At 39.1% G+C, this 21,666-nt stretch overlaps 3 protein-coding genes across 5 annotated transcripts in view; 1 reads left to right on the forward strand and 2 right to left on the reverse strand.

Moving 5' to 3' along the window:
• Window positions 1-215: 215 nt before the first annotated feature.
• On the reverse strand, window positions 216-2,330 carry iqcc (IQ motif containing C). The gene is made up of 5 exons (XM_086275046.1): window positions 2,226-2,330; window positions 1,902-2,045; window positions 1,520-1,817; window positions 963-1,084; window positions 216-407 (listed from the first exon to the last, which is right to left on the reverse strand). The coding sequence occupies exons 1-5, from the start codon at window positions 2,265-2,267 to the stop codon at window positions 372-374; spliced, it is 642 nt and encodes a 213-aa protein (XP_086131172.1). The 5' UTR covers window positions 2,268-2,330; the 3' UTR covers window positions 216-371.
• A 222-nt stretch (window positions 2,331-2,552) lies between these two features.
• Window positions 2,553-21,666, forward strand: part of fancm (FA complementation group M) — a 43,088-nt gene continuing 23,974 nt past the window's right edge. For 2 of the 3 annotated variants that reach the window (XM_086275108.1, XM_086275110.1), the window contains exons 1-4: window positions 2,553-3,318; window positions 3,401-3,573; window positions 3,741-3,818; window positions 3,906-4,064. In XM_086275108.1, coding sequence (XP_086131234.1) covers window positions 2,616-3,318; window positions 3,401-3,573; window positions 3,741-3,818; window positions 3,906-4,064 — 1,113 coding nt within the window. In that variant the 5' untranslated portion in view covers window positions 2,553-2,615. The remainder of the gene's footprint in view (window positions 3,319-3,400; window positions 3,574-3,740; window positions 3,819-3,905; window positions 4,065-21,666) is intronic. The other variant, XM_086275109.1, reaches the window with a different exon arrangement.
• soul3 (heme-binding protein soul3) lies at window positions 6,788-19,002 on the reverse strand. Its single transcript, XM_086275115.1, has 5 exons — window positions 18,390-19,002; window positions 12,118-12,212; window positions 10,742-10,883; window positions 10,445-10,628; window positions 6,788-10,315 (listed from the first exon to the last, which is right to left on the reverse strand). Exons 1-5 carry the CDS (start codon window positions 18,631-18,633, stop codon window positions 10,144-10,146), a joined length of 837 nt encoding a protein of 278 aa, XP_086131241.1. The 5' UTR covers window positions 18,634-19,002; the 3' UTR covers window positions 6,788-10,143.

Below are 21,666 nucleotides of genomic sequence, written 5' to 3' on the forward strand. Positions count from 1 at the left end.
AATAGGAGATTGCTGTGAACATTTGAAGGATAATTTCCTAATGAAATGAGTGATAGTGATAGCTCAGAAATATGAGCTCCTGGGAAGCATGCTCACCTGGACTTTAGTGAACAAAACTTCTCCATGCACAATTGTAAACCATCTAAAACTGGCACAGTTAATGCTCCAAGTGAAGCCCAAGCGGTAGACAGCACAACAAAGAAAACGTTGTAGTAAAATAGCATTTATTTTATTTATATACATGAAAATACACAATATACAGGTTTATTAACTTGTGCCAAACACGAAAAAGGTACTCAGTGCAGCAGGTTCCTGCGTACATGAAGGCATCACTCCCACATGTTTAAGTCCAGTTCATGGTAACGATGCCGTCAGGACACGCTAAGTTTATCCTTCAGCGACAAGTACTGTAGGAAAAAAGAAAGAAAACAGTCACTAAAAGTAACATGTTCTTCTGCATGTCTGGATGAGTGCATTCTCAGTGCATGACAACACATCTATAAAAAGTGTTGCTCCACATCTTGGCAAATTTACACACTCTGGTGCTGAAGGGCGCCTCACGGAAGCAACGAAATGTGTTAAAGATAAATTAAAGGATTTAAATCAGCTCTCAGTGTGAGGGTAAAGGGTACCGACAGCTAAACATGCTTCTACCTGATTTACACGCTTAATACATGGGAGAAAATGGGCCGAACCATCCAGCGTGCATGTTTGTAGCTGGGGGGTTTGGACTGTCCGTAATAAGTCACTGTTGACACTTACTGCAAAATTAACATTTGTTATCTGATTGTTGGATGTAGGCTCTAGAACGAAGGCTGCTTCTCAGACCTGCTGGATGAACTTATTTTGGGAACCAGTAAATAAATTCCACTATGGAGCAGAAGCAATTTTATTACAGCGGGAGACTGTCACTGCTGAATAAACGTAGGGAAGCACTACATCTCTCTCTTTCTTCGCCTTACCTTTTTCCTGCTGTCAATTGCCTGCTGAAGCCAGAGCAGCTCCATGGTCAGGGTGCTTCTATGGAAACGCAGGGCCTCTGGGGTACGGGGCACCTCCTGAGTCAAGCAGTACCGATGAGAACCTGATGGAGGGATGGCGAATTCGAAACGGCTCAAAAGGTTTCACCAAATTCAGTTTTGGATTAACACATTTGAGGCTAGACAAACTGTGTAATTAATGCAGGTGAACACTGATTGCATTCTACTTTTTAAGCTTCTGTGATTCTATTTTTAGAGGCAAAAGCTACATTAGGCTTCTCTTTTATTCACAACGGGTCACCACAGCAGGTAACTACACATGTTTCATTTGGCAGAAGGAATCCCAAAGAGATTTGTTAATCCTTTTGGGAGTTACCAGCCCTTATAACTAAATTAAGGACTGTGTGAATGCATCTTCTTTGAATCTTGAAAATTGTGACTGTAAATTTCTTAAAGACTGAACAAGAGGCAATATTTTTTAAAACACCTTCTACACACGCACACAACATGGCTCCACTTTGTGTGAAACTTTAATATACCTTTATGAGACTGAGTATAGTTCATATCTAACTCAACACTGCTCCAGACAGATGACGACCCTGCTGTGCTCTCCACCACACCGCTTTGTCTTTGGCCCTCTCCTTCCCCTCTAATAGAGCTGCTGCTGGGTAAACAGGTCTGTGAATCATCTCTCTCTGCTTCTGTCTTCTCTAGCAGGGCACAGTGATGATCTCTGTTCTCTGGTGAGAGTGCAGGGATCTGGGGAGTAGCACTGACATCTGTCTCTGGATTTAGAGGCTTAGTGGCAGGGCTGCTGGGTGGTGGACGTAGGCTGCCCTGAAAAAGCAAAAAGCAAATGCATGAGAACATTTTGTATGTGGGGTATTAAACGTCACCCTTATTCGCATAAATGCCACTTACCGTGTCTATGAACTGGGGAATAGAGATCAGCGTGTCCGCCCACTTTAAATGCGTCAGGCGCCCGTCAATCTCCTTCACGATGTCTTCAAAGTCTTCGCGTGCTTTGCAGACTTCTTTCCTTACCAGATATCCACGCGAGCATGCCTGTGGCGAGGAAAGGAGTAATTGTAGTCTCACTATCATATGAATGCTAACTATAGCAGACGTTAGCACCTGTTTTCCTGAGAAAGCAAGAGTGGCTAGGAAGCTAAACGTAGCACAGAAAAGACACCCTGAAAAATTACTCTGCGTATAAACATGTATCATCGACAGCAGATAAATTACCTGCAAATTTACGATTGTTTTCTCCCATTTGCTTCTCTCCATTGCTATGGTAACATGACTATGCCGCTACGGAGAGCGGGAGCGTAACTCAAAGCTTTTATTTACTTCCTGTGCCAAATCTAAAAAATAAAAGGTTGCCCTTGTAAGATATAACAACATATTTACATATTTTCAGATTAACCTTTCATATATGGTCATAAGTGTAATTTTGTACAGTTTACAAATATATGAACCATAAATAGTTGTGTAAAATAATTTTTCTCAACGTGAAGTGATTTATTTTGGAAAACGTCGGCGGAAATGACCGGGTGTTTGTGTTCTAGACGGTCTTCTTGCAATGTTGCTGCTCTTCACATGGCGTTTTCCCCTTAAAGTTTTTCGCCGCCGGTAATGAAAATGAGTGGCGGTTCAAACCAGAAGACTTTATTTCAGACTTGGGGTGTCTCCGTCTCCCAAAACAAAGTTGTTAACCCGATAAAAGATGGCAAAAATGCTGCTGGGCGCCCCAGAACAACTCCAGGCAACAGTCCCCAGGTAGCTACAGCTCACCTTCCTTCTTATCCCCTCTGGTCTGAAAATGGTCACGGGTCAGCATATACATTAGCGAACCCAGTGGGGACTGAGGACCCCACGCCTGCGTATGAAGATGAAGACGATGATCTGATGGTGGTCGCCGTGTATGAAGCTGAAAGAAGCCTCCAGCTTGATAATGCTAAATGTTTCCAGCATGACAACCCTGCCAGAACAGAAGAGCCCACGTTTTCTCTAACCCCCTCAGGTGGGCAGACATATCCTGACTTCCCTGGCTTTGACAGTTCCTCAGCTAAGGTATGGATCTACCCGACCAACTATCCTATCAGGGAGTACCAGCTGAAGATATCAGAGGCTGCCCTCTTTCAGAACACTCTGGTATGTCTTCCCACTGGTCTGGGAAAGACCTTTATAGCTTCTGTGGTTATGTACAATTTCTATCGCTGGTATCCATCAGGCAAGATTGTTTTCATGGCTCCCACCAAGCCTCTAGTGGCCCAACAGATTGAGGCCTGTTATAAAGTGATGGGGATCCCACAAGCACACATGGCTGAGCTGACAGGTAAAAAAAAGAAAATCACATAAAATCTGATGCACAACACCCATCTTCCCCCTTTTCAAATTCTGCATCTACCGCTTCATAGGTAGCACAGCAGCAAAGCAGAGACAAGAGGTTTGGAGATCCAAGCGGGTCTTCTTCCTCACGCCTCAGGTCATGGTTAATGATCTGTCCAGAGACACCTGCCCGGCCCAGCAGGTAAAGTGCGTGGTGATCGATGAAGCACACAAAGCGCTGGGCAACCATGCTTACTGCCAGGTACACACACTTTGGAGAAATAATCAAAGCTTGACATCATGAAGTTGTATAAGTGTGAACTAAAGAACTAAATCTTAATGGTTAGTTTTGGGTTTTTTGCAGTAAAAGTTATGTAAACTGTCCAGATTTAGTGGAGATGATGTCTAATGCTTGGTCTTCTTCATTAGGTCATCAAACTGCTCGGCAGCCAGACTTTGCAGTTCCGCATACTGGCTCTTAGCGCCACCCCAGGAGGAGATACAAAGGTGAGAAAGATGCACTTTTTTTTTCTGCGCTGTGACCTAAAAGTGAGTAGACTTTAATCTGCAATCCGCCTCACTTCATCCTTCCAGTCGGTGCAATCTGTGATCTCCAATTTGCTCATCTCCCATATTGAGCTACGTTCAGAAGACAGTCCTGACATCCGGGCTCACTCCCACCAGCGCAATGTGGAGAAAGTTGTGGTTCCTCTGGGTGAGGCCCTTTCAGCTTACCAGACACGCTACCTGCAGGTAGGGGCAGCAAATGATTTGTCATGTTTTTCGTCTCTGTTCTGATCAGGACATTGTTTATACTTTTTAAAAATGTAATTCTACAAGGAATAAAATATGTCAGTTCTTTTATTTTGTGCAGAACACATAGGCTGCTTATTGTTTCCACAACCAACATGCACTGACCAGGGGTACATTAAAAAAAAATCTGCCAAATATTATGTATGGTTGTTTTCTGCTGTCAAAACATGGAGTGCATTCATGGATTTTAGGCAGGGTGTGTTATGTGGTTATGTGTCTGGCATGAGGACATACTGTTGGATTGTTTGGGTTGGTGGGTTGTTGCACAGATGGGGTTTATTCTGGTATGTCCCAAGGATGTTTGGATGCTAGGTTCAATACCTTAGGCTCTTTATTGTGTTTTTCAAGCTGTTTTGGAGCAGCTTTTACGGAGTGGCAGATACAGTATCTTCCAGAGGAAGGCGGTTGCTGTTTCTGTGTGATGTGATAGGTAAATAATGAAGTGTCAATGGTGCGTTTCTGTATGCACAGTGTTTGAAAGAATCCAGTCCATGACTTTATTATATATTTTTTGGAAGTTAGTTTTATACAAACTCTTTCTTTGCTTTTTGTCTGCCTGTGCTTGCTTTCATTATTCTGTAGAGCAGCTAAGAGTTTTTCCTTTGGTGCTTTACTGCCACCTTGTGGTAAGTTTTGGCTTCCTTCTGTTATTAAAAAAACAGAACTCCTCAACTGTAAAAACTTTTTCAGCTTCACCTCTTTCTCCTTCCTGTGAGGTTCTTTCTGGGTCAGTTCATATTAAATTGATTGATTTGTCCTGAAAGCCACATCCTGTTACACTCAGTGGTCTAGCTTTTAGTGCTGGTAGACTGATCGGCTCTCTCCTCATCATGTTTGTGTCTTCTGCACTTTAAGTGTGCAGCTCCACTTCATTTGTTTCAGCTGGCTGGTTAACAGGAATGTGACACCTGCATTTGAAATTTTAGACCCGCTGTATTTTTTTTCTTTACTGTGTTGCACTTTCTTCCTTTTTAGTCTTTTCCTTCTAATTCTCTCTTTATTGTTATCAGGGCAGAGTTCTTTTTTCTTTTTTTTCTTTTTTCTTTTAGTTTTTTTTTCTTTCTCTTCATATTACTCTATGATTGGAGGATGTTGGTAACCTGCTGAAATCCATTTTCCACTGCCAAAACATTGGGTTATTTTGTATTCATTACTGCAGTCATGCAAGCACAATTTAGTAACTGTTAAACAAATCAGAAAAATGAAGCAGTCATGCATACAGGTGCTTTTTCTGTTTTTTCGTCCAGCTTTTGGCTCAGACATTAGAAAGGCCAGTGCTTGCCCATATATCGACTTGAGTCGCATTTCTCTTGCGGTTCGATTAAGTGCGGATTTAATGACGGCACATCTAAAGGCTACTGAGCTCAGAAGATATTTGGCTTAAAGCTTACACCTTTTATGGTTGTTGTTATGGGAGCTGTAGGTATGCATTAAAGAACAATTTGCCCAACAAGATTGAATTAACCTAAATGAGGTTATATTTATGACTAAAACTATCTATTACAGTATTATTACTCAGTCTCATCTGCAAGCTAAAAACTCTTTAAGCCTTCATGCAATTCCAGTCAGCTGGCTTTATTTCTTTTAGGTGTTACACAGAGTGCTGTATTGTCCCACGAGCAGCACTATGATAGACTACTGTATACTGCCTGTGTCCTTATTTTTGGATTGTGTAATTACTTTGCTCCAGTAACTCAACACTATCTTTCTGAACTACGCCATTCATACAATCCCAACAGAGCACTTAGATCGTCCAATCACAGGCTCCTAGCACAACCTAGGACTCGAATGAAGTCGAGAGGTGACCGGGCCTTTGCATCCGTGGCACCTAGACTCTGGAATAACCTCCCTGTTCATATTCGTACTGCCGAGTCTATCCAGTCTTTTAAATCACGTCTTAAAACTTATTTTTTTACTTCGGCTTTTGATTCTGTCTAGTTGGCTGGTCTAGCTTGTTGTGTTGTTACCTATTGTTTGTTGTCCTCTTTCATTGTTTGTTTTAACTGTCTCATGCTTTTACTGACTGTGAAGCACTATGGTCAACACTGTTGTTTTAATATGTGCTATATAAATAAATTTTGATTTGATTTGATGTTTTGAAATGGACTATGTCCTACATTTCAGATCTAGGCAGGGTGTGACACCTTTTATTTAATACACTTGGCACCACAAAAAAGAGAGAATAGTCCCCTGGAGGTAAAATAAAAGTATAATGGGTCCTGGAAGCTATTTGCTTTGCAGCCTTAGGTTTTTCTTGGCACACCAACAGATAACACAATCTATTCCTCATGTTTTGTCTCTGCTGGCTCCTTTTTTTTTTTATTGAAATAATCAAACCTCTCATTTGTTGTATTTGTAATTCATAATGCGCGCGTGTGTGGTGTGGTTAATTGGTAGCATATGAAGTGATCTGACTTTTGCCCTTTCTCAGACTGTTTATTTAGGCTGTACTTGGCAAGGAGTAGAGTAATTTTGTCTGCAGCTACTTTGTATCCAAACAGTTTACATAGTAAATCTGGAGCTTTATCATCAGCTCATCTGACTCATAAGACTGGTCGTTATTTAATAAAACTAAATTCTTCATCAATATGCCAAAAGCTGCGCAGAGCTCAAGCTCCGTGTATGTCAACCTTGTAAAAACTTCACCAGAGTAGATTTGAAAAGACAGGAGACAAGCACATTTTTATTAAACAAAAAAAAAAAACTACAGTAGCTCATGTTGGTACACTTTAATTTTCACATTACATAACACTTTTGTAGAACACTAGAGAAAAAAAAAAAAAAAAAAAAGCAAAAACAAATTAAATCCAGACACTTGCAGTTGCTATGTAACTAGGCTCTCAGAGGGAATACCGACCTACACGTAACATGGCTTTGCAAGAGTTTACACCCTACAGATGTCACAGAGTATCATAGCAATGCTACAATCATTTAATGCAGAATAAAGTCTTTGGATTTGGATGCACTGATGTTAACCGGTTCTTCTTGAGATTACGACTGGGCAACCTCCTCAACCCAATACCAACTTTCTTAATTGTAATGCTCTCCGTTTCACACAATGATCATTTTTACCTTGTATTTTCCTACATAAAAAAAAGAAAGAAAAAAGCTACAAATGTTCTGGTAAAAATCCTCACACTGTGATAATTTGGCCAATTCTTTACCAGGTTTATCTCACTGGAAGAGAGATTCTCTTATTTCCAGAAGAGAAAAATCCCTGTTATTGCAAACTGCAGGGTTAGCTGGAGTTCTGAATTAATTTGTTTAATGATTTTATATTAAAATATAATGAATAAAACCATCAATCTCTTTATAGACTCTTCTTTTGATAGAAGATGAGTTTAACTGAATCAGAATTGCGCCTTCTATTTTTATCACAGTTATATTCTCTGTTGTGTATCTCTTAACGAGTTTGCATCGTCTCTACTCAGCAGTGGTAGTATTTGCAATTGTTAGTGAATGATGACTAATACTAAAAAGTAGTTTGTTTATTTTTAAAGCACAAAAAGAGGTACTTGGGTAACTACTTGTGTGTGTACAAGACCTGAAACATGAGGAATGCGTTACACTGCATTATTTTTGTAAGAGAAAAGGATGTATATAATCTATAAGTACTGTATGATTGTCATTCAGCAAAAAATAAATAAATATATATATATATCAGTGAGTGTTTCAGCATTTGGTTTGTAGAAGTGACACATGAACAAGTTCCGTTCAAAAGTGCTTGTTTTCTAAATTAACATCACCGTTTGTGTCAAGCTTATTTATACTTAAAGCCACTAGTTCAGGTCAAGATGGATGCTGCAGAATCCCCTCCTAAACTTTCATCAACTGAACCCACCTAGATTGGGTTAGGTTAGTGGCCCAGGTACTGCCATGTTTTTATGGTTATCTAATAAATATTGCACTTTTTACTGAATATGCAGAATATGCTGTGTGACTGTTATCACAAACCTATAACCTGTAATGAAGTATGTAATCCAGAGGTAAAGTAACAGTGGATCAACTGTGGCAGAGCTGTAAATGCCTCAATAAGCAAGAGAATGATGGCGTCATTCCATAACAAGACATTGTGGCTGCGCAACAAAAAAGAAGGGAGCACAATATGGCTGCATGTCCACCACGAAGCCTGACTCCTCTGCAGATGAGCAGGCTGTTGCATGTTTCTGACACCACTTAGTGGGCAGTGTGCTTAGGAAAAGGTTGTTAGCCATCTTTAAGCAGGGGTAAATGCTACGCTTCACCCTATCATCTGAGTAGTGTTCACAAGACTATGGCAGTGGTCGAGTTCAGTTCTTGTGTGCCAAATGATCTAACTAAAATGAACAGAAAGGAAAACTGACTGAGGTTGAGCTTGTTGTCATTTAAAGATGAAACCAGATGGTTCTGGAGTGTTGCTGGGCTGGTGGTCATTTCAGGTAGTAGTGGTGGTGACTGACGACGATGTTGCACCTGAGGCTGTAGCTAAGCTGGGGCAGTGTTAAGGGAGTCTTTATGAAGGTTAAGGGTCACAAGTAGGATGCCACGTAATTAGGGCTGAACGATATATCGCATTTGCGATAATATCGCGACATGATCAAGTGCAATTTTCTAACCGCAAAGGCTGCGATTATACTGCGATTATATTATACAATTCATGGGCTGCATCCTCCTGAGGCCGCATTTGTAGACCGATTACGTCACAGCGACGCGCCGAAGGCTGTCCAAATTACTACCATATCCCAGAATTCATAGCGCGGCCCAGCCAAACTCCAGTTTCCAGCAATGGCGGCCGCTACTAAGTTTTAAAATTACTCATACTAATCTTTCTGGGTCACAAAATAAACTTTTAACATATTTTCAGGCGAGAAAGTAGTTGTGTAAACATCAAATATCTGCTCGGTTTATCAAGATATCCCATATTTGCAAAAGTGCTTCGACGTTTTCAGAGGCGTCTGCTACCCACCAGCTCGACAGCTAGCCGGGAGCTCGAGGGTTACTGATGCGGCCGAGAACGGCACAACTCCCGGCACATCATTTTCAGATCACCGCGGAGTTTCGCTGCTCGGGTTAAACGTAATATATAAGTCACTTAGACAACCTAAAAATGTTATTGTTGGGCTTTTTTCAGTGTTTTATTTGTTCGTGAGTAAATCGGTTTGGCTGAGATTAAAGTTATTAGATTAGATAAAATAAAACTTTATTAATCCCCCGGGTGGGTTCCTCCTTGGTTTTCACACAGCTGACTAAACGTCAAACAGAAAACTTATTAAACAGAAGTATGAGACAGTCGAGAATTTACACCAGTGTCTGGTTATATTTTAGATAGCAAGAAGCAGACGGCCGAGTTTATTAAACTCCACCGAGACAGCGGTGACGCTAATCAGAAGGCTAGACCGTCCAATTTCACGCCTTTAAACTTTAAAGGCGTGTTTGTGTGTGTGTTTATACAATTGCTATTATGTTTGCACTTTATGTGTAATGTTACTGACTGCAGAGATCAGTAAGATGTGTGTATTTTTTATTTATTAGTTTTATTTATTTAATATTATTTTTTAATTGAATGACTGTCTAGTAGTTCACAGATGTCGAAAAACTGAGTGTGGTAAAGCCACTGATTTTTTTTATGTATATTTCTGCAATCTGCACATTGTACTGACTTTCATTTTAATGTTTACACCAGGGTTCCTTGTCAGCACTTTATGCTCAGATGTTTGTAAGCTAAAAATAAACTATTGTGTATGTTCAAATATACTGTTGTGATTGAAGAAGTTAAATAAAAATGTCAGTCATCAATTCATGCATCACCTCATGTCATCATAACAGAGGTCTGTCTTCCAGGAAAGAACAGTTTAAAATTAATGTAATATAGTATTGGCCATACTATATGATGTATTGCTTGTCTTTGTTTAATAATACAGAAGACAAATACCTTAAAAAATAATCGCATATCGCATCGCAATCGCAATATTGGGGCAAAAAAATCGCAATTAGATTATTTTCCATAATCGTTCAGCCCTACACGTAATCCCACTATCCCTTAGCGCCGCTCTAAAAACCAGATTTCATTCTGACGGTTGTTGTGAGCAGGGTTGGTGTAGCCGGCCACGATGAATGAGTCGTTGACACACACTCCTGGAGACTCCAGCAGCTCGGCCAAGGTGCTTATCTGGTTTATGATGGTCACTTCATTGGTGGGACCGCTAAAGGCTCTGGAAGAGAGAAGGAGTGATCTATAAGTGTAAAACCAAGCACAAATTCTAACCTTAATAATCACTTACTGTAAAGTCAGTAACAAAAGGAGGGAGCTCATTTAGAAAAGTTTTTTTTAAGCTACTAACCTCGTATATACAACAGTGGCAGGCCAGATCTCAATGACAATGTCGCTGTCGTGAGGTTGGGGGGGCTGGGCCTGGTGCTCAGTGGGAAGGTAGTAAGCCACAGTGACATCAGGGGACATTGCAGAATGATTCTCATCTGTGCGCACCACTGTTACAATAGGCAGCGTCATGCCCAGATAGTCACCTACATGTAGAAAAAAGCAAAGTATCACTGTCAGGCTGATATAAGGAATAGCTTAAATCAGCTTGCCAGCCTCTAATCGTATGCGTAAAAAAGTCTCTTGCTTCCGGACTCACCTAAGGAGTTGTGTTGGCAGATGTATCTCATTATCCTCATAAAGCCATAGCAAATGCTCTGTTCATACGTCTCCTCACGCATTATTATACAAGCCCAGTGACCCTTTTCATAGTGGCGTTTCTCATACAGGATCTCACCACACTGACAAAGAAAACACAGACAAAAACATAAACATCCTAGGAATACTCTGGTAGACGGAGCAAAGGTTTTGACAGCTGTGGACACGAATGTCTGCAGATTTGCATATTTCAAGAAACCAAGTACAGTGGTTGGCCTTTTAAGTGTACATAAAAGTAGCACGTCTTGTGAATATTAAATACTTCAAATCAAAATTATTTGTTTTACCCACATTTTCTTTCCTTTTTTTAAATAAGGTTACAGGTTTTACAAAGGCAAATTATGCACTCAGGTTTTGTTTCTTTTTTTAATTGAGTCTTCACTAAGCTTTCCAAATAAAATGAACCTCTTATTTACTACAAAACTCCCTCAGTTCTCAGTATTTTTTTTTTTAAATTGTTCTTAAATGCATAGGAAACTTTTCTTAAGCAGGTACAACAATCTTATTTTTCTTCACTTACGGTTGTGCGATCTGTAAATCTAAAATCAACTTAAAATGACAGCATGTTTTATGCCAGGATTCAGGAAGGAAACTGGACTCTGGATGTTAGCAAAATGTGTGATTTACAAGATGCCCAAAACTGCTCTAAGAATAGCGTGCCGTGACTGCCCTTTGTTTAACTGGAGTCTCCGGTCAAGTTTTAATGAACTAATTAACTCAAGTTAAACCAATTAGCCTATTTTATTTATACAGTCCACAAAGGACTTTAAACAGCTTTGGGTGACACGATCACTTTGACAGAAATAAAGATCTGACCCTCACACAGAGAAAACATGTACGTGACTGTAGATTGACATTTGTGTTCTTTTGGTTTTTTTTTTGGATATCTGTAGAGAGGAGTCGTTTACATGTAGGATTTATTTGTACAAATCCTACGTGTGTTGTAGTACAATTGGGGGGGGGGGGATTGTAATTCAGGTGTAATAATAATAATAATGTCAGACTTAAATATATAATTATATTTACATAAACTTGCAATGAGCTTAATCATGTTTAGGTTTATTGACAAAAACATGGCTCCACTGTATTAAGTAGTTTACAGTCTTTCTTATGTAGAGTATACTTAACTTTTTGATGGACCCTTCAAATACTTGGAGGGTATAAATATTCAAGTCTATTTCTCAGTGCAGATATGTTCCAGTCCTTTAAACTGGGTGACCTATTTGGCAGCTGCTCATTTATGCAGAACATTAAAATGTATAGGAAGATGGTGATTATATCCATTTCCCTTGACAAAGTAGTAAAAGCCAGTGATACCTTCTCTTTGCGTCCAAGGAGGGTAAACGGGATGTGCTCTCTGTGACTGCGTCCTTGGTTATTGGTGCTTAGCTGTTGAATGGGTTCTGCCATATCTGTCAAACAGACAAACATAACCCGTTACACACACAAAAAACATGTCTATAAGATAGTTTGTAGCATGTTCGTGGCAGTTTGATACACCCAACTGAGCCTGTGTACTGGGAATTCAGTAACAGGCTTTTTCTTGATACCATATTCGGCCTTCCATGCTAAGGAAATTAAAATGCATTAATACAAATGTGTATAGTCACGCAACTCCCTACTATGATGTCCAAATAGTACATATTATCTCTTGCATTGTATAAAAATGTGCAGTATGCCCTCTTCTCTGTGCGAAATGTCCTCAGTTGCAGTAATCTGTTGGCTGGCAGTGTTGTTAGTTTGAGGGAGAAAGCGCTGCCAGCTGGGAAGAGCATTGAGCCAGGATGTTGAAGAGAGTTATGTTTATTAGAGCTGATGGAAGGGAACATTGACTAAAGCTGCCCAAGGCCAGGTATAGACTGGTATTAACTGAGAGAGACTACAGCACTGGCCAATGGTTTTGAAACCTTATTCACCTGCTCTTTTCCAGCACTAGAGATGCCTTGGCACTTTGCAGTATTTTATGCTCATTCATTTCATTTAGTTAATTTATTAAACAAACAGAAAATGAATTGCAAAAAAAACAAACAAAAAAAGACTAGTGTACACTCCACTGATTACAACTACCAAAGGGCTACTTATCCTCAAACTTAACATCACTACAGAAATGAACAATCAAACACCAGGCACTTAAGGTGAATCCAATTCAATCACATTTTATCACTCAATATCATGAGGGCAACAAGGTCAGAGAGATGTGTGTTATTTAGGGGATCAATTACTTGGCAACAGAGAAAGCAGACTGATGCATGTAACAGACAAAGAGTGTCTAAATATTTAGTAGGATCTCATGAAGCATTACGCTGTGCAGTCCTGGCAAAAAGGTTTTGGCATTAGCACCACTAAATTTCTAATTAATTGCCAATAAAAGTTTTTGTAGCTTATGAAATCCTTGTTTTTCACTAGTTATGCAAAATGAAGTGGCAAAGTGCATTTTAAAAAAACCCCCCAAAAAACGAACTTTGTGCTGCAGCCAAAACAGCAACTGTACAGACAGGTTTCTTATTTACAAACATTACTGAGGGAACAAAAGGGAACAAAACTTCTTTGGTAGTCAGTCACCAGATTGTAATCAAAGAAAATATGCCATTTTTCAACATATGTATATATATATATATATATATATATACACACGTTATATATATATATATATTTTTTGAAATTTTTTTGTTTGTCGTTTTGCAGTTTCCTCATTCAATAGTTAACCAGATTTAGGAGCAGGGACCCAGAATGAACAATAAAATGTTTTAATTTCTAAAATTTTATCTATGACAGCCTCGCCCCCACCCTCACCAACACACGTGCAGGCATGTACTGATTGCACAATCAAGAAAACTCATCAGTTTCAATGGCGGAACTTCCAAAGCTTCTCAGTGTTGACGCAGAACAGTCAACACAAATGCTTGTTTTTGTACCTGAGCTTTCTAATCAATACAGAGCTGTAGTCACGTCCCACTTTCAGTGTGCCTCCTGTTCCACTAACCTCCGTTTCACTCCCCTTGTAGTTGCCAATTGTACATACATAACAAATTGCAACTTGTTAATCAAAACTATTTCATCACTTAAACATTTGTTATAAAGCATCAGGCTGGACTCAAATGAGGATGTTTGGCTGGAAGCAGGCCTGAGCAATTAATCAAAAATGAATCAAAGCCGACAAGAACCTCTAATCGATGTAATCGTGCTCATGCCATTGTTGTTTTAGTTATTTTGGTTTTAAATTCTGTTAATATGTCCCCCTATTATGTACTGTATGTGTTGCTGGACCCTTGTCCAGTCTGTGACATGGAAACCTCATGCATTTTTGGCTTTACTAAAGATCACAGAGAAACCAAAAACACTGCACAAAAATAGTTTCAGCAACTGAAGTTAGTATTAACTTCAAAAACTAACTACTAACTACTAAAGTTGTTGTAACAGAAGTTACAACAGCTTTAGTACAAACCTAGTAAGACCACTGCGTGTGCCAAATACTTCATTGTCATATTAGATAAGCAGACATAACTACTGAATTTGTTTTGTTTTTCTTAAATTTCATTTAAATTTGTGTGATACTGTCAATCTTAAGGGACACTATGGCATGTCAGCGATCAGCTTGGTTCATTGGATAGTCACTGATGTAAAGTTAAACACACCATGCAGTGGGTGTTGAGTGAGCTCAAAGTGGCATGAACATTCATCTTGTTTACATGCTAGAAACTCTTCATCCCTCCATCACAGCTGGTTATATCTGCTCTCTTGACCTCATTTTACTCTTCAGTGAGTCAATTATCATCTTTGTCTCCAGCATGAAAATTACAGTCTAAAGGACTTTCCTGTAGTGACATCAGGGTATCCTGAAAGAGTCGATAAAACAAACAAACAAAACCTCTAATCAAACTGGTTGCTATGGATACCAGTTACAATATATTGATCAATGATGTGTTCATTCACCAGCTGAACATTGGCCTACTGGAAAATAAGAAGTGATTAAATGGTGCCATTGGCCAAGGTTTATCCATTATGGCACATTGCTTTTGATGTCATATCTTCATAAATCTCTGTCACTGAACTCGTGTGTAACTGGCTGGAAGGTAAGTGAAGAACAAGAACAACAACCCCCCCCCCCCCCCCCCCCCCCCATTAAATATCAGAAACATCTGGTCTGTTATCAGCATCGGGCATTTTAATAATCTGGTTACTGGTCAAATTATTACTATTTTAAAACAGCAGCACTGGTCTCAGTCACAATTAGAGCAAAGCAGTTTACTGTGGCCTAGGCTTGTCCCCTTAGTACGACAGTGAGGCCACAACCTCAGTACCAGCATAGGCAAGGTATTTAATCCCCTCTGAGTCAGAAAGGCCCAGCAAGTGATTTTGTCCTTAGTGCTGCGGTCAGGGAACAGAGGGAGGAGGATGTGCCAGTCTGTTACTGGATTCCCTAAGGGCAGCCAAAGAGACAAATAGCAGATGGTTAGAAACTAAATGATTGGGTATCTAAAGGTGATAGTAGATAATTAAATTCTTTGAATTGTTATAAAATATAGTTTTCCTAAGTACATCTAATTTTTTTAAGCTCCTTGCCACCACATAATATTTAATAAAAACAATTACTTTTGTTAAATAATTTGAGTTACACATATACTGAAGTATAGACAAGAGGTTACATGTAAACTGTATTCAGCCTAAAAGAATCCATGTATTCTGACATACAGAGGCTGAACTAATAAGAAGCCTGTGATTTGGTTTAGTGCCCCATAGGGCAGGTTTTATTGCTGTCGAGCAGGAATTAAAATTAAAAGTTTAACTGATCTCAATAGGCTTATTGTTCAGGTCTCTGTCTCCATGATCTGCGATCACCAGTGACTTGAAAGACTTCTGAGTACGAGACTACTGTTTTTGTTGTTGGCTCCTGCCGAGCACAACGTCTGAATTCACATGCTAAAATCAAACTTAGAAAACTACAAGTTTGCAACATTTGTTAGTAATCAGCAAAGCAGAATGAACTGAAAAAAGGTAAGATTACATTTGGTTGTGGTTTTTTTATTTTTGCATAGAGCAATTCTGAGCACGCCTGCATAAAACCCACAACCAAATGTAATCTTACCTTTTTATGTTTTAACCAGATCCAAAGGATAATGATGAAGACTGTAGTCATGGCTAAAGATTTTGGAAATGGGAACACTGCCAGAATTAACTTTTTAATTTATCTGAATACAGGGTTTTGAAACTCGTGAAATCCTTGTGTATGTTCTTCATTTTTGCAGCTGCCAAATTCTTTTTACTCTGTTATTAATTAGGGTTTTGTATATTCAGTATTAATTGCATTTGATTTAAAAAGTGGTCAAGGTACAAACAGGAAAATTCATGGATTTCTATCAACTAAAGTTCCACAGACTCGTTGCCTTTACTGTATGTGGACAAACCATTTTAACTTAGTCATCCTGCATTCTGAGCCAGGAAAAACCAGGCAATCCAATAGTTTTCCAAATAAAATAATGGAATGCTAATAGAATCGAGAAGACCTGATTGAATCGGTGACTAAAATAAACCGACCCTCTTTTGCCAATTTGGTGTCAGAATTAATATTCTCAGTGGTTAATACTTCTAAGTTAAACACAAAGCAATGTTGCAACTTAAAATTACATCTAAAGACTGTATGAGGCATGTGTGTTTTGTGCCGGACATGCTATGTGAGGAACAGTTTAATAGTACATTCAAATCAAACTCAGCATCTCAGTTGTTGCTTAAAACCTAAAACCATGAACAAGGCATTCTTGAGCAACCCTGATTACATTATAAACACTTTGTAAATACATCATGCACACATAAAAACACATTTCCATATGGACCAACAACTGTGTTGTGGTCGTGAATATAGAGCACACTCCTTAGTTCATCTCTCATCCTTCTGCTCGTCTAACTGAGCGAGTAAATGAACAAGGAAATAAGAGTCCTACACCTGCATTGTTTTGTACGATTTCAAAAATCGCTGTACATATATAGCTGGTTATGTGTGTGTATCACCTTTTAACAATTGGTTTTCGGTGTTCTCTCTTTTCCAAATTTCAGGGGAAAAAAAAAGACGTTTTTTTTCTATCAGGTCCAGGTATGACTGAAATTTTTTATTTGTGTTGATAAAGCAACGCAGGTGTACCAATGCACAAGTAAAAAAAAGCACAGCATCACAGTCTGTGGTTGAACTGGCCACAAGTAAACAAAACATTGTTAAGGAAATACTAGTGACTGTAAACAGAGTTGATCATTGTGGGTTAACAAAGTGCAAATCCGTTAGCTTTATTTCATGAATTATATGTCAGACATATCACACATGTGGTTATTGTGAGGTTAAAAAAAGGTCCATTGTGAAATCACAAATACAGTCAAGCTCATGTTATGATTCTTTGTTTTTATACTTCTGTAACCTTACCGAGTTATTCCTCTAACAGGGATATAGTGCTGAATCAAGCAAATAATATATATAAAACCCTGTTAGGCACATCTAACAGTGTGAGTGGCAAATGTGTCTGTCTAATTTGCGAGTGTACACTTTGTATTTCCCATCAAAACAAAACAGCCTGTCATCTGCCATCAACCACACAATTTGTTTTTGTCTATGACCAACAAAAAAAGGAAGCCAAAGCATCTCTATTAATCTTAACACAAATTCTAATATTACTATATTTACTACTAGATCAAACAGGCTATTACTACATAAGTATTAGATTTGTTGCCCTGACCTAATACCTCTATCATAATATCACAGTGTCTATAATGTTGCAAACCAATATTATGAATATTTTGAGTTGTAAGCAGACAGATGTATATGCCGGACTGTTTTATGTGCCATACATGGGCCATGATTTTGTAGCAATAGCTGAGCCTTACACACCATTTATTTGATGTGAATAACTCACTATACTCACTGTGCCCCCTGTGTAAGAGTTAAGTGTGGCTTTACTATTGTGACAGATGAACTATTTACTCAAGTAGGCCAAAGGCATAAATCTGCAAATATTCAAGCATAAAAAGTAGTAGCCATTAAAACAACAGATTTTAAGCCCTATACACTAAATCTCTTACTAGGGATCCTGGAGGCCCCATGGGCAAACTGTAGGAACCACAACTCTGTGTGCCTCATATTGTTTTTCCCGTTTAATTACAACCCTTCTGCCCGAAAGTGTTTTTAGTTTTAGCATGCATTTATTACGTTCACATTTTTAAACTAATTTACAAATTTTACAAGTTTTTTTTTTTTTTTTTTTTACGAACTAAACACATGCTTGTCTGAAATTAAGAAATGTTCTGGCTGGAACAGGTTTGTCTATGTCCCTAACCGGAATCTAGGTCAATGTACGTGGATCCTTCAACAACAAAAAAATTGAGTGCCAAAATTAAACATCCCTTTAGCTGTTATTTTGACTTGTTTTCCGCTCTTTCTATCCCTCACATTAAAGTTTATAAAAGAAACAGGAAGAGTAGGCTACTAAAACTACGAGGCTAAAAGCCAAGGTGTATGTCAGCTACGTTGGCATGTACCTTTTTGGTTTTTAACAATTCCCCCAACATCATTTCTGTATATAAATATAGATATATATGTATATTTTCACCTTGAGAAACTTCCACTTGGTGTCCCCTCGCTACCTCCTGCCAGTAATGTAGCAGGCGGTCTGGATTTTCGTCTTCCTCCATGGTCTGGCCGCCTTCTTCGAGACTCCCATTGCCAGAGTCTTCGGGCTGGTCCTCCGAGAAAGACTCCAGGTCCTCCAGTGTGATCATCCCGTGTCGGTCGGGGCCGCTACCGTCTCCACTACTAGGACCGCCGCCACTCATCTGGCAGCCACCTCGGTCCATTTTTTTCTTTGTAAAATTGCCTAGTACCTAATGAGATAACTGTCTCAAATTAATGGGCAAAAGAATAAATGCTTCAAAATCGTCCGGAACGACGATTTGCTCAAGCGCTAGTCTTCTTCCTTCTACGCGCCGCGTTGTTTTTGCTTGTCCAGATTAGGACAACCTTTACTTTATGGTCGACAAACCAGGCGCTGCTAAGCTTCACCCGATGCACATAGCCATGTTTGCATAGCTGACTTATATACGACTTAAACGACGCATTTTCTTTCACCGGGAGCACTTTGGAGCCGCTGAAAACAAAAAAGTCAACGTCTCTTTCGCTCGTGCGGAGCAGCGTGACGCTTCCCTTGTAGTCGCCGGAGGTCAGCGCTATGTTTATAGAGATGAGGGCGGGCCGTAAAACCACGTGATCTGTGGGCTCCCACACCCCCACCTCCTCTCCTCACACCCACCAAGACCCCCTACCCTTACATACCTCACCCAGCAGTTTACCTAGAAAGGTTTAGCTAATGGCAGCATAAAAAAAAAAAAGCTTTTTATAGTAATTTTCAAGTTCGTTTGTAGCTATTATTTACTAATTAAACAATTAACCTTGGAGTCTCTATGTGAAGTAGCTATGTAATTAGGCTATGTATTTGTTGTTTGCTTGTCAAATAAGCTGCAAGCCCTTTCCCCCCCTATTTTCAGTTAATTCTAAAATTGTTTTCTTGCTTAATTACAGAGTTCTTTCTATAATTTATCTTGTAGTCCCCCAAGGACATGGTCACAGCATGTAGCTTGATTGTGACTGACCATGACATCAATAATTTCAATTACAGTAATTGTATTAAAACAGAGCAAAGCCGGGAATTTTTTCATTTGAGAAGCTGACATTTTAACTGACCTTTTAGGAAGAGAAGATGCATTTCTAGCATACTGTTGTTCTTTTTATTTTTTATAAAATGTATTCCTTTCACTTTAAATTATACTTGTTCTCTTATTTCAGTTACATCTTGATTTGGTTACATTTTGGTTATTTTTTATGTACATATACATTTTTTTAGTTAAAACCTAAGTCTCCCCTTTTCTATTAATCAGTCAGAAAAAATGCTTTCTAGATTGGTATTTAAAATGTTCTACTTGTGTAATAAACTTCCATTCACTGTCAGCTTAAAGGATCATATATTTTAATGTATTTTTCTGTCACAGTAACAGCTTTGCATTTCATTATTGTGTATTTTTTGCATCCAAATGCTTAAAGAAGTTGATGACATCCTTGACCTTAAGAACGCAATTTTTTGGCCTGCATTTACATCTTTGCCGTTTATTTAAAGCAAGCTATAAAACCTATAAAAGAGTGATAAAAATGTATTTTAAATAGTAATCAGTTCTTTTCTTTGCTAGATCTTTTTAATATTTTTTTTTAATCTGTAGTCTTTCGACAGATTTTTTTTATTCCCAGGCAGTGGATTATAAGCACACGCAAACTTGTGCGCTAGGGGACTGACTAGGCAGGATTTCCTCTGATCTGTGTCACTGCAACAGCCAGCCACCATGCTGCACCCTTCAACAGGCACGTCGAGAGGATATTATATAATCTACTATAGTTGGTGTGGGAGGGTCTGTGTAAATACACTGAAAGACACACCTACAATGGTCTACAAGGAGGGAGTGGGGGGGACCCGTGGCCCCTCCATGGCTGTGCCTTTCCACCTACACAATCACTAGTTTTGTCTTTTCCCTCTCTTCATTATAAGCCATCACAGACAGATATGGATTCACAACAGCAGCCTTGTAGCAGCAGTCGCCTCATCAGCTGTCACATGGTTAAATTGATTGAAAATCAGTGGAATGTCATGAATGACTAGGATTGTTGTCGACACTAAATTTAATTGCAATCAATAAGTTGTTCAAGCATCTATGGTGGATGCATAGATGAAGTAAGAAAATTATCATACCTTCTAGTGATTCTAAAAAGTTCTAAAAAAACATCTGCGCTTTTAGCTTCTGCATTGTCGGAAACCCAATGTTTTGTATTCATCTGTCATTTTGCTCATCATCTTGCAGACGATATACTAATATATCACAGTAAATGGGGAAAAAAAGGGGAAAAGGCTGTAAAACTGTTTTATCCCCAGAGTGTTTGTTCATATAAACAAGCAAATCCATCATTGGCTCCATCCTTGTCATATTGCAGGTAGATTTCATTGTAACCATTAATAGAAATGCCTACAGCATTTTTGCTGCCCATCTGTACTCAGTACTACATTGAACATTGAGTACTACCTGAACTGTGCAATTATATCTCCATCCAGCACCCATTTTGGAATTTTGATTTAGCTGTAACCACCTCACCTAATTGAGGTGGTTAATTGTGATAAAAATGTATTTTAAATAGTAATCAGTTCTTTTCTTTGCTAGATCTTTTTAATATTTTTTTTTAATCTGTAGTCTTTCGACAGATTTTTTTTATTCCCAGGCAGTGGATTATAAGCACACGCAAACTTGTGCGCTAGGGGACTGACTAGGCAGGATTTACTCTGATCTGTGTCACTGCAACAGCCAGCCACCATGCTGCACCCTTCAACAGGCACGTAGAGAGGATATTATATAATCTACTATAGTTGGTGTGGGAGGGTCTGTGTAAATACACTGAAAGACACACCTACAATGGTCTACAAGGAGGGAGTGGGGGGGACCCGTGGCCCCTCCATGGCTGTGCCTTTCCACCTACACAATCACTAGTTTTGTCTTTTCCCTCTCTTCATTATAAGCCATCACAGACAGATATGGATTCACAACAGCAGCCTTGTAGCAGCAGTCGCCTCATCAGCTGTCACATGGTTAACCATACTGAAGTGTGTACTCTTCATTTAGCAGCTGGTTCTTTTCTCTTTAGACTTATTCAAAAGTGTCAGTGATACTAAGACAGTTTTACTATGCACACAAAAATACAGACACAGAACTCTTGACACACAGACACACAAATACATCATGAAGACCTCCTCGTTGTTTACATGACAAAGTGAGAGTTCAGTTTAGTATAGGTTATGT

Source organism: Aulonocara sp. 'chitande type north' Nkhata Bay, linkage group LG19 (genome assembly GCF_057382095.1).
Source record: "Aulonocara sp. 'chitande type north' Nkhata Bay isolate Kocher_YH1m ecotype deep benthic linkage group LG19, A_spYH_male_GT1.1, whole genome shotgun sequence".
NCBI lineage: Eukaryota > Metazoa > Chordata > Actinopteri > Cichliformes > Cichlidae > Aulonocara > Aulonocara sp. 'chitande type north' Nkhata Bay.